Below are 15,748 nucleotides of genomic sequence, written 5' to 3' on the forward strand. Positions count from 1 at the left end.
CGCGGTGCAGTGACTCCTGGACAACGCTTGGGGACGGAAGGCGGCTGGGGGCTATTGCAATGGGAGCCCCAGCCGGGGGCCGCCTTCCTGCAGCGATCCGCCGGGGGGGGGGGAGGTGTACAGGCGCCCTGGCCTCTGCTTGCCACGGGCCGGGCTCCTCGCTCACCCCTTTGTCCCGAGCGGCGCCGCTGCCTCCCCTTCAGCCCCGCAACGTGCGGGGGAAGGCCAGGGGCCGGGCGGAACGTGCTGACGGGGGTGCTGCCTCTACTCGGGCGCAGCAGTTCGAGGGACCGGATGTGACGGAGGCGACGGGGCTCGCTCCGCGGCCAGCGTGGGCAGGGTGCAGCGATCTAAAGTCCCCGCCCCTCCCCTCGCCCCCGGCCGTGCGCCAGGCGCCTGCTTCCGTTTGCGAGGGGGAAGGCGGCGGCGGCGGGGGCGGGGGCCCGAGCCCGCGCCCGCGGGCGAGGTGAGTGCCTGGGGGGCCTCTAGGGGAGAGCCGGGCCGGGGAGACCTTGGTAATGGGCTGGGCAGCCAGGGGGCGGGGCGTTGTGAGCACAGAGCCGGGGGGGAGGGGCGGCGGGGTGCTGAGCGCGGGGGGGTCTCCTGGGGGGCTGCAGGGGAGCGAGGGGTTGATGAAGAGCCCCTGAAGGAGGGATCTGCCCTCTCCCGATTTTTTTAAAAGTGGTTCAGATGGAAAACTTGACGCCCCATTACAGCCTTGACTCAAAGAGCTGGGCCTCTCTGAAGCGAGAGTTCAGGCTCTGTCTCGATTCATTCTTGCAGGTTTTCAAGATGTCGGGCCAGAGAAAATGCCCTGATTGTGGCTCCTGTGAAATTGTGGAGGATGCACATTATGCTCAGAACCAACTGGTGTGTGCTGACTGTGGGTTTATCCTCACCGAGGGGCTCTTGACAACCACTTTCCAAGATGAAGAACATTTACAAGGTCAAAGACTGATTTTAGTTTGCATAAATATGTAAAAATCCGCAGGGCTTTGTGTAAATGGCATGCAAAGTCAAGAGGACAGGGAGGCAGAGATTTCAAACAAACTCCCCACCCCCCAAAAAAACCTCTGAGTAATGGGTAATACTTCAGAGTAGCAGCCGTGTTAGTCTGTATTCGCAAAAAGAAAAGGAGGACTTGTGGCACCTTAGAGACTAACCAATGTATTTGAGCATAAGCTTTCGTGAGCTACAGCTCACTTCATCGGATGCTCACGAAAGCTTATGCTCAAATAAATTGGTTAGTCTCTAAGGTGCCGCAAGTCCTCCTTTTCTTTTTATGGGTAATATTGTAATCAAAAGTCTTTTTGCCCCAAAAACTGTGCAGAAAAAAGAGTAGGAGAGAAATTGCTGTTTTAAACTTTACAAAGGCAGCAAGAATAGCAGGCCCAGACCGATCTCTTAACCTTTGATTCTTCCCCCAAATAAGAGAGATCATAAATTTGACTCCCTTCCCCCAGCTGTATTACAAACTACTATTCCTAATTATGAGAATTCCTTCAGATTTATCTTGCTTCTAGTCCTGGTTTTAACTTATTTCTCCAATGTTCAGAGATTGCTTCGGCTGTCTGCAGTAACATTCGACTACCTGTTCATGCAAAAATGCCAAAATATAAAATTATGAATTTTTTAAAAACATGAGAATTGTGGAATCCATGACTTTTGAGGGAACATAATCTTGATATAGCAGCATTGAAACCTGCACTTGACTCTTATGAATAGGGGCCATGAAAAATCACGTCATGAACTGTGAAATCTGGTGCTGTGTGTTTTTACTCTATACTATACAGATTTCACAGGGGAGACCAGCATTTCTCAAATTGGGGGTCAAACCCAAAAAGGAGTTGCAGGGGGGTCGCAAGTTTATTTTAGGGGTTTACAGTATTGCTACCCTTACTTCTGCGCTGCCTTCAGAGGCGGGTGGCTGGAGAGCTGTGACTGTTGGCTGGGCACCCAGTTGCGAAGGCAGCACCCCACCAGTAGCAGCGCAGAAGTAAGGGTGGCAATGCCATACCATCTTTACTTCTGCGCTGCAGCTGCCGAGCTCTGAAGGAGCGGTACTGCAACCCCCTCTACAATAGCCTTGAGATGCCCCCCTGTGACATTCCCCTGGCGTTATCTGGACCAGTGATCTGCTAGATCGCTCCAATCCTCGACTCTGGGAGCTGGCCTTATCCTGCTCCGCTGTGAGAACACCCAATCCCAGGCTGTTCACACACAGTCTCTAGGATGTAAGCTGCTCCCAGCTACGCTAGTGTGCACTTTTGGCCAGCCGCTGTTTGGATTGTGCAACCGAATGACACTAGCCAATATCTCCGCTCCCAGACACAACCCTAGGAACCTCCGTCTTGCAGTGTCCAGTTATGCCCACTGGACGCTGCAAGCTTATATGAGTTCGTCAATTTAACAAAGGAATTTATTTGTACCAGGCTTGTTATTCCAAGGGGAGTCTCTCACATGCTTCAAACCAAGCACACTGATTCAGGTAGAATAAACATTTATTAACTACAAAAGATTGACTTATAATCACTTAAAATCTAAGCACAAGAAGTCAGATTTGGTCAAATGAAATAAAAGCAAAACGCATTGTAATCTGATTTTAACTCTTTCGGTGCCCTTACAAACTTAGATGCTTCTCATCACAGGCTGGCTGGTTGCCCTTCAGCCAACCTCTCCCCTTTGATCAGCGCTTCAGTCGCGTGGTGGTGGTGTCTATAGATGGAAGGAGAAGAGAGAGGAAAAGCATGGCAAACATCTCTCCCTTTTATCATGTTTTTTCTTCCCTCTTGGCTTTGTGCCCCCCCTCCCTTCAGAGTCAGGCGAGTATCACCTTTATCGTAGTCCCAAAATGACCAAGGGAAGGGGGGGTAACTCACTTGAGAGTCCAACAGATTCTTTGCTGCTTCCTAGGCCAGTGTCCTTTGTTCCTGTGAGGCTGGGCTGGGTTTATCCCATACATGCCCTGATGAGGTGTTAACTGCCCCTCTGCTCCTGGAGAGTTTTGCCTGGTGTTGTTTTAAGCCATGAGGACACATTTTCAGCCTCATAACTATATACATGAAATTACAATCTATAACGATACTACACCAACAATGCTCAGTGCATCATGAGCCTTCTAAAGACACCCGACATGACAAACTTTGCATTGGATACCACACAATCCTATTATAAGGATGAACATGGGGGTGCAGGGTGTTCTCCTGAGGTACAGAGCATCACAACCATACTAGGCCATCTTTACTTTTGCCCTGCTGCTGTCCAGCTTTGAAGGAGCAGTACCACAACCCCCTCTACAATAACCTTGCGTCGCCCCGCCACAACTTCTTTTTGGATCAGGACCCCATCAGTTACAACACTGTGAAATTTCATTTAGCTGAAATCCTGAAATTTAATATTTTTAAAATCCTATAACCGTGAAATTGACCAAAATGGACTGTGAATTTGGTAGGGCCCTACTTATGAGACACTGATAGGTTAAAAATCACACATTTTAAAAAACAAACATGAAAACAAACTTTCTTGCCTGTGGTGCAAAAAGAACCTTGGATGAATTCTTAAGAAAAGATCTTTAACTTTTAGTAAGCTGGTTTGTTTGGTTTGCAGATGAAAATACACTAATCATTTCATTTTCTGGCTCTCATGCTGAAGTGAATACTGTGATGTTTGTATTGCGCAGGCTGCAGATTATTTTTCTAAAAATAGTTTTACTAGGGATCTTTAAATATGTCCTGGAAGCATTTATATTTGGCTTAAAGGTTTTGTATATATCTGTGTACCTCTCCTTTCCCCCTCTCCCCAAGGCTGAGGAATCCATGACCCACATCAGTTATGGTAGAGGGTCTCAAACTTGAAGATCTGGTGTACCAGACCTAAAGCTCAGAAGTTCTTGATACATCACTTTCATTAATGTAGTCATTGTAATTATAATAGCTCTAACAGACTACATCCTTTGCTGGCAATCTGTAGAGAATCAAAGAATTGAATGGCCAATGAGAACTGAACACCATTCACCCTAGAGGGTGAGGGAGGGTCTCTTTTTAGTTCAGGATTGAAGCAAATGGCATGAGGCATGCTTGAGAGAGCCTGCACTGTTGTTGTCTGTGCTGCTGGTACCTGTTCTGTGGGTATAAAGAGAATTACCAGCCTTGGAAACTGAAATCTGGTGTCTTTAATAGCACCAATCATAGACCTCCCCCTCCACTTCACCCCTGAGAGTGGCTGCTTTGCCTGATTCTTGTTGTTTTCCAGAAGTGACGTATTCACGGAGTACTGGCCAGAATGAGCAGCTGAGCCGCTGTAAGCTACGAGGTGAGAGCTTTTTTTTTATTATTCTTTTCCTGCAACACTAAGACTCTGCATGACGCTCTGGCCTAGAAGAGACTACAGTTCAGATTGTCCAATCTGTTCCTCATACACTTAATTTTTCTGAAAACCACAGGGAGCCTCTAACTTTTCACAAGTGACTAGTTCTGAGCCCAGGGGATCCTTCAGGAAAATCTTCCCAGCTGCATGAAGAGAAATAGTCAAAAGTTGCCATGGGCAGTTGATAAGGCTTAAGTTGCCATACTGCCATGTTGCTCCCAGTTGGTGTTGGCTGAGTGTTGGTTGCAGTGTGGTTAAAGAAACTTTTTGTGCAAATGTTAAAAGCATCATGGTGTTTTCCCACAGGGATCAAGCGTGTCCAGGATCTCTGCAAAGTCCTCTATCTCCCAGCTGTGTTTGAAGAGACAGCCCTGTCCTATTTCCAGCGAGCAATTGAACACCCCTCCTTCCATTTAGTCAGCTTGGAGAAGAAGGAGATTCTGGTAGGCTGCTGTGTCTTTGTCACGTGCCGGCAGCGCAACTGGCCCCTGACCATGGGTACTATCTGCTCCCTGCTCTACGCGGACAAGGAGTTGTTTGCCAGCGTCTATCTGTGCGTCCTGAAAGAGCTTGAACTGGATGTGCCAGCCCTGAGCCTGACAGATCTGGTGAAAACACACCTTAACAGGTAATGTAACCATCGGACACCATTCATAATAGAGGATCCAAATGATATAGGCATAACTAAAACACAGCCGACCGTAGGGTGGAAGACTACAACCATGGACACAGCAAGCTAAACTACCATGGAATGGGGGTAGCTTTGGCCAGAACATCAAGGCAAAGCTTTGTGCCTTGGGATCTTTAATGTCCATACATGGCAGAGGGCACTTCTGTTTTAGAGCCCTGTCTGAAAGGCCCACGTTCAGTTTATCTGATTCAGAACAATGAAGAGCTGTTTTGATCCTACCGAGATTTAAACTTGTGGTCATGGTGTTTCACAACTGGAGCTTTGCTCCTCTAAGTATTGTGCTCATATGAATATATCCATGTTTTCTTGTGTTGACTGGAGTGTGAGATACAAACTAAAGCTGCCTCCTGTATTGCCCCAGACTAACCACTCCTTTTGCGATGTGAGAGAGATGGGAGGCTCTAAGATATTTGTTAATTGCAGCCAAGGCATGGGAAGCCAACTCTTAGGTGGCTTTTCTGATCCTAGAGTGCTGGGGGAGGCCAGTTGGTTCTGTTTTGTACAGTGCCTGTCGGGATGGGGGTCCTGGTCAATGACTAGTGCTCCAGTAATATAAATAAATAATAATAAACCTCTTTGGGCACTAAATCTGTAACCCCTTTTGTGCCACTGCTAGTTAAATTACAATTATCACAGAATCATAGACTATCAGGGTTGGAAGGGACCTCATGAGATCATCTAGTCCAACTCCCTGCTCAAAGCGGGACCAAGCCCCAACTTTTGCCCCAGATCCCTAAATGGCCCCCTCAAGGACTGAACTCACAACCCTGGGTTTAGCAGGCCAATGCTCAAACCACTGAGCTATCCCTCCCCGCATTCTCCTTCTCTAATATAAATTCCACCTGGATATACTGTGCGTCAGGGCAGGGAACCTTGTATAGTGTTAAACAGCTGCCACATTCTACCAGACTGCATTTCAGTGTCAAGTGAAGCAATCCTTGTGTATTGTTTGTTTGCAGAGTGCTTTGGGATGAAGTACTATAAAAATACCACTTGTGAGGCGGTGTTGTCTTGTGATTAGAGCAGGGGACATGCCAGGTGCCTGGACTTGTGTTTATTCCCAACTCTGCTGTTGACTCAGTGTGTCACCTTGGTGTGGAGAGACTTTACCTGTCTGCCTCCATTTTTCCATATGTAAAAAGGGCCAGTGCTCACCTAACTCATAGGTGTGTTTGGTCATGCAGTGAATGGGCTACAAGGGTTATAGTGCCATTATTGTAAGAAAAGTGACTAAGTATAAATATCACCTCTGTTTTTAACAGATTTGCTCCCTGTGTAGCTGGTTACTGGCTCATCTGGTTTAATTATGGTAGCTCTGTTTTGTTTGTACTGCTGTTAGTGAGCAAGCTGGATTCTACTGGCCATAATAAAATTATCAAACTATATTCCAGTTAGAGAATTTTTTAATATTGGAGATATAGAAGCTAGAAAGCCCAATCTTGAATGTCAGAGCGCAGGGGAAATTCGCAATGCTGGCAATTAGAAAAGCCAGAAGTATTAACAAACAAGATATTTAAGTCTTTTCTCTTCTATCTCTAAGAAAGTGTGCTGTCACTCTTTAATCCCTCTGCTTTTTGTTGTCTGTCATCTCCCTCTGTGTCTTTCACTCACACATACTGTATACCTTCTGCACTGTAAATTCGTTGTTTTTTGCCCTCTGCCCATGGTATCTCAGTGCCTCCCTAAATGTTGTAGGTGAGTGACAAATTCAGACTAGAAATTAGATTCACATATTTAACAGTGAGGGTAATTAACCAGTGGATGGATTCTCCATCACTGGCAATTTTTAAATTCATGTTGGATGAGTTTTAAAGCATCTGCTCTAATACAAACTGAACTAATTCAGGGTAGTCCTGTGACCTGTTAGACAAGAGGTCAGACTAGAAAAAGAGCCCTTCTGGCCTTGTAATCTGAGTGGTCTAAACAGCCTGCAGCTGTTGGCACTGAGCATGTCAGTAAGAACCTGTGTAAACCAAGCAAATTGGGTGGGGAGTCTGAGGAGCCACCCAAGGCTGTTTGAGGCCCTTTGCACAGAGGACGACACTTCGAAGTGTGTGTTGCACATTGGAAGCCTCAGACAGTGCTGTGGCCATGTAATACCTAGGGGCCTACCAGATTCACAGCCCTGAAAAACATGTCACAGACTGTGAAATCAGACCTTCCCCAGGAAGTCTAGCTATTGGAGGGGAGTGGGAGAGGCAGGGCTGGGGGTGCCCCAGCTGGGGGCTCCTCGCTGTTCGTCTGGGCCGGGAGGGATCAGACCCTCCCCGGCTGCAAGAAGCTGCACAGCTACGCTGAAGGCAGTGCAGAAATGAGGGTGGCAATCCTGCAACCCTCTCTTCCCCCCCACCTCCTTTTGGGTCAGGATCCCCACAGTAACAACATCATGAAATTTCAGATGTAAACATCTGAAGACCTGAAACTGACCAATTTAAAAATCCTTTGGCCATTAAATTGTTCAGAATGGACTATTAATTTGGTAGGGCCTCAGTAATACCTGATATCTCCCCTGCCCTTGCAGCATGATGGACTTTACTGGCTTCCTTCTATCTCTGATACCCAGTGCAACGATACAACTAATGGGCTCTCTTTGCTCTCTCAGTTTCAAGCTGTTCCAGAGTTCAGCCAACGTTCCTGCTAAATTTGCTGAGGACAAGGAAAAGATGGTTGCCCGAACAATCCAGATTGTGGAGCTGGCCAGTGAGACGTGGCTGGTGACAGGCCGGCATCCCATTCCCATCGTCACTGCTGCAGCCTACCTTGCGTGGCAGTCGCTGCAGCCCGTGGGGCGCCTGACATGCACCTTCCCTCGCTTTTGTAAGTTGGCGGGCACAGACCTACCCCCACCAGCCCACCTGCGGCTGAAGGAGCTTAACGACATCCTCCTGAGAATGGCCTCCCAGCTGGCCTGGCTGCGTGTGCTCAATGTGGACAAAAAGACTGTGGTCAAACACATCGGGGACCTGCTCCAGCACCGACACTTCCTGCTGAGAAGCTCCTTTAGCTTAGGAGACACTGAGGATCAAAGTGCCACAGCAGCAGGTGATGGCTCTGAGTGTTCACCACAAGCTGCAGGGGGCTCGACCCAAGCGGAGGGCTGCCACCCCGGGGGCAAACAGAAATGCAGCAGTGTACAGAGGCCTTTGCTGCCACCATGCCTTATAAACCCCAGGAAGAGACTTCGAACAGTAGCTCTGAGCCCTTCAGACCAGGCTATCACTGGAGATGAGGCCATTTCGGACAGTGAAATAGAGCAATACCTGCGGAGCCAGGAGGAGATGCAGGAGTTCAGCAAGGCCCAGGCCTGGCACTGAACTGAGCTCCCAAGAGCAACATGGACAGAGGAACTAAGAACTAGCCAACTGAAGTAAAGGTATGAATTCTACAGCACAGCTGTCTGTGTTGTGCTGGTAGCAGACATTCTTCCCACTGGAGAAATAGGATAATGGGGTCTCTTAAGTATTCCATGCTATGGGAAGGAGTTGTAAGTAAATGATGACATGCTCTCCTAATTCTGCCGGGGCAAAAAATTAAAATACCAGAATGACTCGCTAAATGAGACTTTCCTAGGGAAACTGTTTGATTTGTTAAAAATAATCATCGCAGCTACCAGAAATGCCTTCAGGATGTTCTCTTACCAATTTAGTTAGTTTGTTGAAATCCAGATGTTCTCCAGTATTGTCCCGGTGCAGCCCTTACAAGTGAGTCTAACTTGTCTGTGTACTGATTGAAGGTGGTGCTAGCAGTGTGGGTAAGTAATTCTATTTTGCCTATCAGTAGAAGCATTCAGATTTCTTGCTGTTGTATCTGGGTATGATAATTCCAGCTTGACAAAAAGGCTGTTAATCTGTGTGGTTTTGGTTAGGACTAATTCCTTTGCATTCCCTGCACTAAGATGTAGGATTATTTGAATAGGGCAGCCAGCTCGTTTCTCAAGGCTGCTCAGTGGCACACAAGCCTTTTATTAATTATTATAGAGCAAAGTCAGGGTTATGCATCCCCATTTGGAAGTGTGGAGGAGAAAGAGAGTACTTTTTTCCTGTCTAAAACAGAGTAACACTTGGTGCAAGCTCAGTGTTCCAAGCTTGCTGTTTGGCACTTGGTTCATTTGAGTTCCTTCCAGCGAAGTACGACCCTGCCATTTTGTTCCACTAGAGCTCAGCTGCATTGTTTGTGATTACTAGAACTGCCACTTTCATTTACTGTTAAGGCTTTTTTCAAAATGCAGTGCCCATTTCCCTTGGTGAGCAATATGAACTACCTGTGTGGGCATCATGCTATGAGATCTAAGTCTTGGGGCCACTGCCCTGGGGACAGATAGTGGGTTGGGTTGGATATTAGAGACATCCCTAATGATACCGTTGGGAAGCTAACATTGCCCTTTGCCTAATAAGGAAAACAGTTCTGACCTTGGCTGTTAAATTTATTATGTGAAGCTGCTGGAATTTTGAATCCTTTCTTTATATGATTATGGCACCATTTGTTGATATCTAAGTACAGCCAAATTCAATAAAAGAAAGTGTGCTGAAGGGTCTGTTATTGTATAAGGGACTAAGGGCCTAAAACAAGCAACGTCACTTCTCAGTAGATTTGCAAATCTTTAATATATTAAAACAAAACATATTTGCTAGAAACATTTGGTTTATATAAAAAAAATGCAACTCCCCCCCCCCAACCCTTTAAACACATTTTCTTTGGCACTTTTCCCTCCCTCATGTATATTGCAGGAAGCTCTGTTGATATGTCATTTGCTTGTTATGTAAACAGACAAAATAAGTGTAATACAAAGCTTTTATAATACTGTCACAGTGCAGCAAGCATATAACAAGTTCAGCATCAGATTCAAATTGTATTAAATACAAAGCACATTTAAAAAGTAATTTGAATTAGGGGGAAGTCTATCAAGGCTGGGGGGTAGTAGCACTGCTGTGTAAGCCCATTGGTCTTTCAGCAATAGAGGGGGTTCAGAATGGAGAGGAAGAAATAGAGGAAAAATATTTTAAGTGCTTTATAATCCTTTAACTCCTGCATCTTTCCACCCCAATCTCTTAGAAATGGTGTGGACATGAGTGCTGGCTCCATGCATGCCTTCTAGCACTTCAGTCTGTAACTAACCCTGGGGAGGTAGGTAAGTGTTGATACCCATGTTTACGGGGGCACAGAGGTTGTGACTTGCCTTCAGCCACAAATGGGAGTCTGTATCAGAGCTGGGCTTGGACACAGGACTAAAGCCAGGAACCTCTAAGGCAATGTGCCCCACTCTTCTAATCCTCCTTTGATTTCAAGTGGGACAAAAGCAGCCACAATAGCAGGAGAACTAAGGCCCTGGGTCTCCCTGCTGACTATAGGAACAAGGCTAAAATTGTCTTCTCAGCCAACCTCTGGTCAAACTCCTTTTGAAAGGCAAACAAATTCTGTGTAGGGAAGAGGAGAATTCTTTCTTCATCCACTGATTGGTGGTTTGAATACCCAGTTCAATGCTTCACAGGCTATAGATGCTGTTTTCTCCTCACTGTGTTTCTTTAGTGATAGGCACATGTGGTGGAATTGGCAGCAAATCTCAGCTCATGAAACTTATTGCTGGGCACTATTTTGAATAGAAACTTCTTTTTAGGAGACATTTTTACTGAAGGTTCCTTTTCAACATCAGGCTCTGGGACCTGTCTGTATTTATGGTAAGAAGCTGCTTTGACTTTTTGTGTTGAAAAAACAAGTGCTTAACCAAGTACCAGCCCTTTTAAAAATTTTGTAGGAAGGCTGAGTTATATAGACAGACACTTACCTCCTTCAGTTTTTCTCTGTGCTGCTGTAACCATGTGTGGCCTGAACAATTGCCCTACTAGTTAACAAGGTTCTTTTCACTTAATAGAACCAGCCCTAGTCTGGGCAGACTCTGAATTATCTATTTACATTAGTTTTGCTCTTGCAGCAAAAAATTTAAACATTTTTGAACATGCTAAATGGGATTTAAGGGCAAGTATCCATATCTGTACCTCTGCCCAACTCCTTGGTTCCCTTTTGAGGGGCTAGCACTCCCGACACACAAGGCATGAGACTTGAAAACCTTTCACAGTGAGTGTAACATACATAAAAAATAATGCCCCTGCTGTTTCATTGATGATAGCCTCTTTGCTGCAGCCAACAACCCTTTTGCAGAGCATGGGTGTTTAACCCAGCTCAAGAGCAGTTTTCCTGCAATGATTTTAGTGTCTGTCGTATGCAGACAATTTACTTTGCTTGGAGCTTTATCTTACCTCTTGCTCATTTTTAACTATGGCTTTTACTTTGGTAGCTCAGTAACCCATAGGGCTAAATATACATTTAAGAACAGTCAGATCAAATACTTGTCATTTCAGTCTCTCTTTCTGAAAATGTGTTTTGGTAAGGATGAAACAGACATCTCTACTGCAGTGTCTTTGCATGAAGGAGTTAGTTCAGGTCTGCTAACCAACACTAGATGGCAAAAGTAAGTTCTTGCCAAAACTCCTAAAACACTGAGCATGTAACATGGAGGCACTACCAGTCAGTCTATACATATATACATACAATAATATAGATTTGAAAAATAAACATTTTCCTTCTGTATATTTATAAAATAGCATTTAGAATCAGTCTCATGTGACATGCAGAAGTGATTAAAATAAGATTGCTCCTCAGCAGCCTGAACTGCAGTGATTGTCTTTCACCTTAAGATCTTAGTGCTCCTGTCTCCTCTGCCCATTGAGAATTAGAGGAGGCTTGTTGATGTGCTGTGCTCTGACTCTCTCCATTCCAGCACCCAGGTGGAACAAGACCTGCTGATTGACAGAGGAATTAAAACATTCTGGACAGTACCACCCAGGCCCCTGTAGGCGCACTTCAATGTTTGACTCTGTTTGAAGGTTACATTCGACCTGACAGAAGATGCTTTCAGTTAGCAGTGCCATCCACCATGCCCTGCCAATGGCTGAGCAAGCTGCTCCTTTGCCTAACATGCTAGGATACTGTAGCTGCCCGGGCCCTCTAGACGGTCGTTTCGCTCTTCCAGAGGCCAGTCTTCATGCCAGCCATGCTCTCTGCACTGGTGAGGTTTATATCGTACTTACTGCCTTTCAGCCCCCCATTCTGGTTGGCCATGTTGAGTGGGTAGGATCGCCGCTTAGTCTCTTTCTCAATGGTGTGGGCCTGTTTGAGGTTATCCCTGCTAGTGCTTCTCCTCTGAGCTCTGCTGAAGTCAGGAACCTGATGGTTGCTGCTACCACCATCGCTCCCTTCAGATTGGGTCAGAGCAGCATCCCCCTCCTGCACTGCTGCTACCCTTGGTCCTATGCGGCTGTTGTTCAGGGGGCTGTTTCTGCTGCTGTGGTAGCTCTCGGAATGACTGTTGTGGAGGCTCCCACTCTCGCTGGAGGGGTGATCTGAAGAAGGCCCCCGCAGCACCTTCAAGCGGTGGTGCTTCCCCTCCCGGTACTGCTTAGTTCTGCTCTTGTGGTTCCTGCGCCCATGTATGTTGTTAGCATACCTGGCCGCGCTGGCATTCTTATTGTTGGCCGTCTCTATCTCTTCGTAGCTGGCTGGCCGTGGTGGGGGGCAGCTCTCTGCCTGGTTCTGAGCCACCTGCAGGTTGGTGAGCTTGCAGTGGCCCACGGTGGAGTTGGTGCTGCTGGGTGAGGAAGAGGACTTGATGGAATGAGCCACCTCGGGGTTGCAGCCGATGAAGATCTGCGAGCCCTCCTCTGCCGCCATGCCTGGGTGGACATACACTTGCATGGGCAGCGCATTCCTGTAGGATGGGCAGCAGGCAAACCAGGAGTTCTGCACGTCTCGACGCCGGGCACAGTGGTGGATGAAGATAAAGAGCCCCAGTGCTACAGCTGTTAACCCATAGAGGCCACTAAAGAGGACATTCAGGTACCAGCGTTGGGACACGGCCATGGCCCCAAACGTCCACAGCGCAACATACAAGAAATGGGTGATCAGCAGCGCCCAGAATTGCACCTTCAATGGGTAGACGCCGTCCACATCGGCACTGTGCATCCCAGAGTGAAGAGTGACTGAAATGGAGCCTGAGTCTGTCAAGAGGTTGCTGCTGCCACCCAACCTTGGGGGGGTCTCGAGGGGCACTGGAGGGTCTTTTTGGTTCTTCGATTGGCACCAGAGGTTAACCCCAGTGCACAGGAAGTAAATCCAAGTGATGAGCAAAATGAAAGCCACAGGAACGTAGAAAGCCCCAAGGCTTGGCCTCCACACCAGCCAGCAGCTGTAGGGGAGAGAAGAGCTTAAGAGTCTGCCTTGGCTCTGCCAATGCTCCATCTAGTCATCAATGTCCTAAAGGCCAGCCTGTGAATATATCCAGGACTGGGGCACTATTCACAGGTAAGGAAACACATCCAGAGCTGGGATTAATATGGGTTTCTGGATCCTAGATTCCTTCTGTAAGCACTGCACAAGGCTTGTGCATTGTTCAGAAACAGCATCAAAGGAATGGGGGTGTTGTAGGAATAGATAAAGATTACAAGGGCATTTCCCCTTCCCTGGCATGGGCACTGATAGAACATAATTCGCTGCTGTAGATGCTAGCTCTCACCTTTGCAAACAAAACATGCTTGCCTGGTTTCTTGGCAGATTAAATTCAAACCATTTCATTGGGTTGGATCATGGCATGGAAAGATCAATTATTTCTGAATCAGAAATAGCTAACTTTCCAGCAGCCCTTTCCTATTGGTGCCGATGTGCTTGGAGCATGCTGTTGCAAAGGTGGGGTGGGAAGCCATTCAGCTGCAGCTATAGGATATGCAAGAACCTAAGTAATGAATTCTGACCTGGCCTTGAAATAAGAGAGTGGATTGTGGGTTTTAGCTTCTCTGCACGTCTCTGATCTACACTGCTGCAACTTCAGGCTACTGATGCTGTCCAGGTCCCCTCTCCTCACTCAAGGCTAAGCACTAGCAACTGAAGGAGGAGGCAGCAAGAAGCTAAGGAAGGAACAATTCACTGCTCCTGTCGTACTTACTAGGGGTTGTTATCCTGGTAATTGTGGGTATTGACCGCCGCTGTGATCCCACAGATGATGAGGGGGATCCCGCCAGCAATCAGGTAGAATCTGTAACATGAACAAAAGCCATTGTTACCCCACTGTCCCCAGGGAATGTAATTGTTTAGGACTGTGCCTGTTGTCTAATTGTTCTCCGCCCCTTCAATTGCTTGACTTCCTAAATCTCTTGTTCTGGGGGCTGAAATCTTCCATGTGTGACTTATGTTTTGGGGGAAGTTTGAACAACTCTGGCTCTGCCATCTTTGAGATGGAGGATCTGGGGAGAGAACCACACTTTCCTTTCCTTACGAAGAGGTGGCACCCTTAAAACAACAACCGTAAGAGTGACAATAGTGTTGGGGCTAGAAAACGTAAATCAGGGAAATTGCCCAGCCAGAGGAGCAATGAAAACTGGCTTGAAAAGAAGTGTCTGGATTCGGTAACCCTAAGCACACAGGTACTTTTCAAGGAAAGACAGCTGCAATGCATATGGCTTTCCAACATTATTTTTACGAACATGCACATCCAGTAGGCAAAGGTTCCCCGTGCTAGAGCAAGCTGACAACGTCAGCGCTTTCACTTCAACTTAGTCATAGCTGCATCAAAGAGAAACGGCTGTACCGTAGCATGGGCCGAGGGGCTGGCTGGGGTACGTCCCCTTCTGGCTGCTGCGGTGCCTTCCACGTCACCTCCTTGTAGATGACTCTGGCTTTGACTGCCATCCACAGAAGAGTGGATAAGGAGGAGTAGTGCAAAATGATGCCAACCTACAGGGTCAGAGGATACAAAGCGGTCAGGTAAGCAGGCATAGGAGTTGTTGGATTCAGGCACTAATAAATTAGTGTTACAATGGCTGGCTGCAGGGAACTTAGGCCTGCTCTGCTAAACACATTGCAGCTGCTCTTTTTCTCTTCCATCTGTGTTTCTAACGTACTCAGCACTGTAGGAAGCAATCACTTGTGCCCAGACCTGAAGCACTTCCTGGTGTGGGCCTCTCAGACATGGCTGTTGCCAGTTGTGACACACCAGGTAGTGGTCTGTCATGAAGCCTCCAGGAATAACGTTCCCCACTTGGAACACAGGTCTGCTTTCCCTAGGGCTGTCCAAAGCTGGTCTGGACCTAGCTGTACTTACTGCTTGGCAGACAATCATGTAGTTGGTCAGAGTGATTCCTCCTGCAAACACAGCCGATGTCATGGCGATGTAGAAACAGAGGTTAAGCAGTATGTGCCAGCACTTCCGGGAGATATGAATGGTGCTGAAAGAGAGGTGCACAGCAGTGCTGATTAGCTGCTGTCTTGGAGGGGTTAAATTCACCACTGCCATGCTGTGTGTTTTGAAAGGCCCTTCTAGCAAACAGATACTACACATGCTATTACTGAGGCAGGGTTATAGCCTTCCCAAGTATTGAGCATTTACCTGAATTATAAAAGTACTAGGTAGTAGGCGCCTTGGAGAGAGGAGTCAACAACAGTAACCCTGGAATAGTTGCTGTAAGAGAAGCTTTCACAATCTCTTTGGAATTGTTTTACTAAGACTGTCAGAGCGTTCATCTTTTTAATAAAAAGAAAAGGAGGACTTGTGGCACCTTAGAGACTAACAAATTTATTTGAGCATAAGCTTTCGTGAGCTACAGCTCACTTCAGCGGATACCACCAAATGCATCCGATGAAGTGAGC

General features: G+C 47.0%; 2 protein-coding genes across 4 annotated transcripts in view; one reads left to right on the forward strand and one right to left on the reverse strand.

The window, feature by feature from the left end:
* The first annotated feature begins 279 nt into the window (after positions 1-279).
* BRF2 (BRF2 RNA polymerase III transcription initiation factor subunit) lies at positions 280-10,407 on the forward strand. 3 transcript variants are annotated; one of them, XR_006277073.1, is made up of 6 exons: positions 303-466; positions 784-946; positions 4,252-4,311; positions 4,672-4,993; positions 7,659-8,807; positions 10,109-10,407. XR_006277073.1 is itself a non-coding variant. In XM_038384604.2 (5 exons), exons 2-5 carry the CDS (start codon positions 793-795, stop codon positions 8,368-8,370), a joined length of 1,248 nt encoding a protein of 415 aa, XP_038240532.1. In that variant the 5' UTR covers positions 280-466; positions 784-792; the 3' UTR covers positions 8,371-10,407. The 3 variants fall into 3 exon arrangements, 1 of the variants encoding a protein (XP_038240532.1); XR_006277074.1 differs by having other exon boundaries at positions 7,659-8,757; XM_038384604.2 differs by having other exon boundaries at positions 280-466; positions 7,659-10,407.
* Positions 10,408-11,301: 894 nt separating this feature from the next.
* The window catches only part of ADGRA2 (adhesion G protein-coupled receptor A2), a 108,190-nt gene continuing 103,743 nt past the window's right edge, over positions 11,302-15,748 (reverse strand). The window contains 5 exon segments of the mRNA XM_043502918.1: positions 11,302-11,982; positions 12,021-13,295; positions 14,049-14,138; positions 14,691-14,836; positions 15,204-15,327. Of these exon segments, the coding sequence (XP_043358853.1) occupies positions 12,059-13,295; positions 14,049-14,138; positions 14,691-14,836; positions 15,204-15,327 (1,597 nt within the window). The 3' untranslated portion in view covers positions 11,302-11,982; positions 12,021-12,058.

This window comes from Dermochelys coriacea, chromosome 26, assembly GCF_009764565.3.
Source record: "Dermochelys coriacea isolate rDerCor1 chromosome 26, rDerCor1.pri.v4, whole genome shotgun sequence".
Taxonomy (NCBI): domain Eukaryota; kingdom Metazoa; phylum Chordata; order Testudines; family Dermochelyidae; genus Dermochelys; species Dermochelys coriacea.

Bases quoted from the DNA above. Each gene is read 5' to 3' on its own strand.
- BRF2 (XM_038384604.2), top strand. From the start codon at position 793: ATGTCGGGCCAGAGAAAATGCCCTGATTGTGGCTCCTGTGAAATTGTG. The intron at 947-4,251 runs GTCAAAGACTGA...GTTGTTTTCCAG, and splicing joins AGATGAAGAACATTTACAAG to AAGTGACGTATTCACGGAGT. The intron at 4,312-4,671 runs GTGAGAGCTTTT...GTTTTCCCACAG, and splicing joins GAGCCGCTGTAAGCTACGAG to GGATCAAGCGTGTCCAGGAT.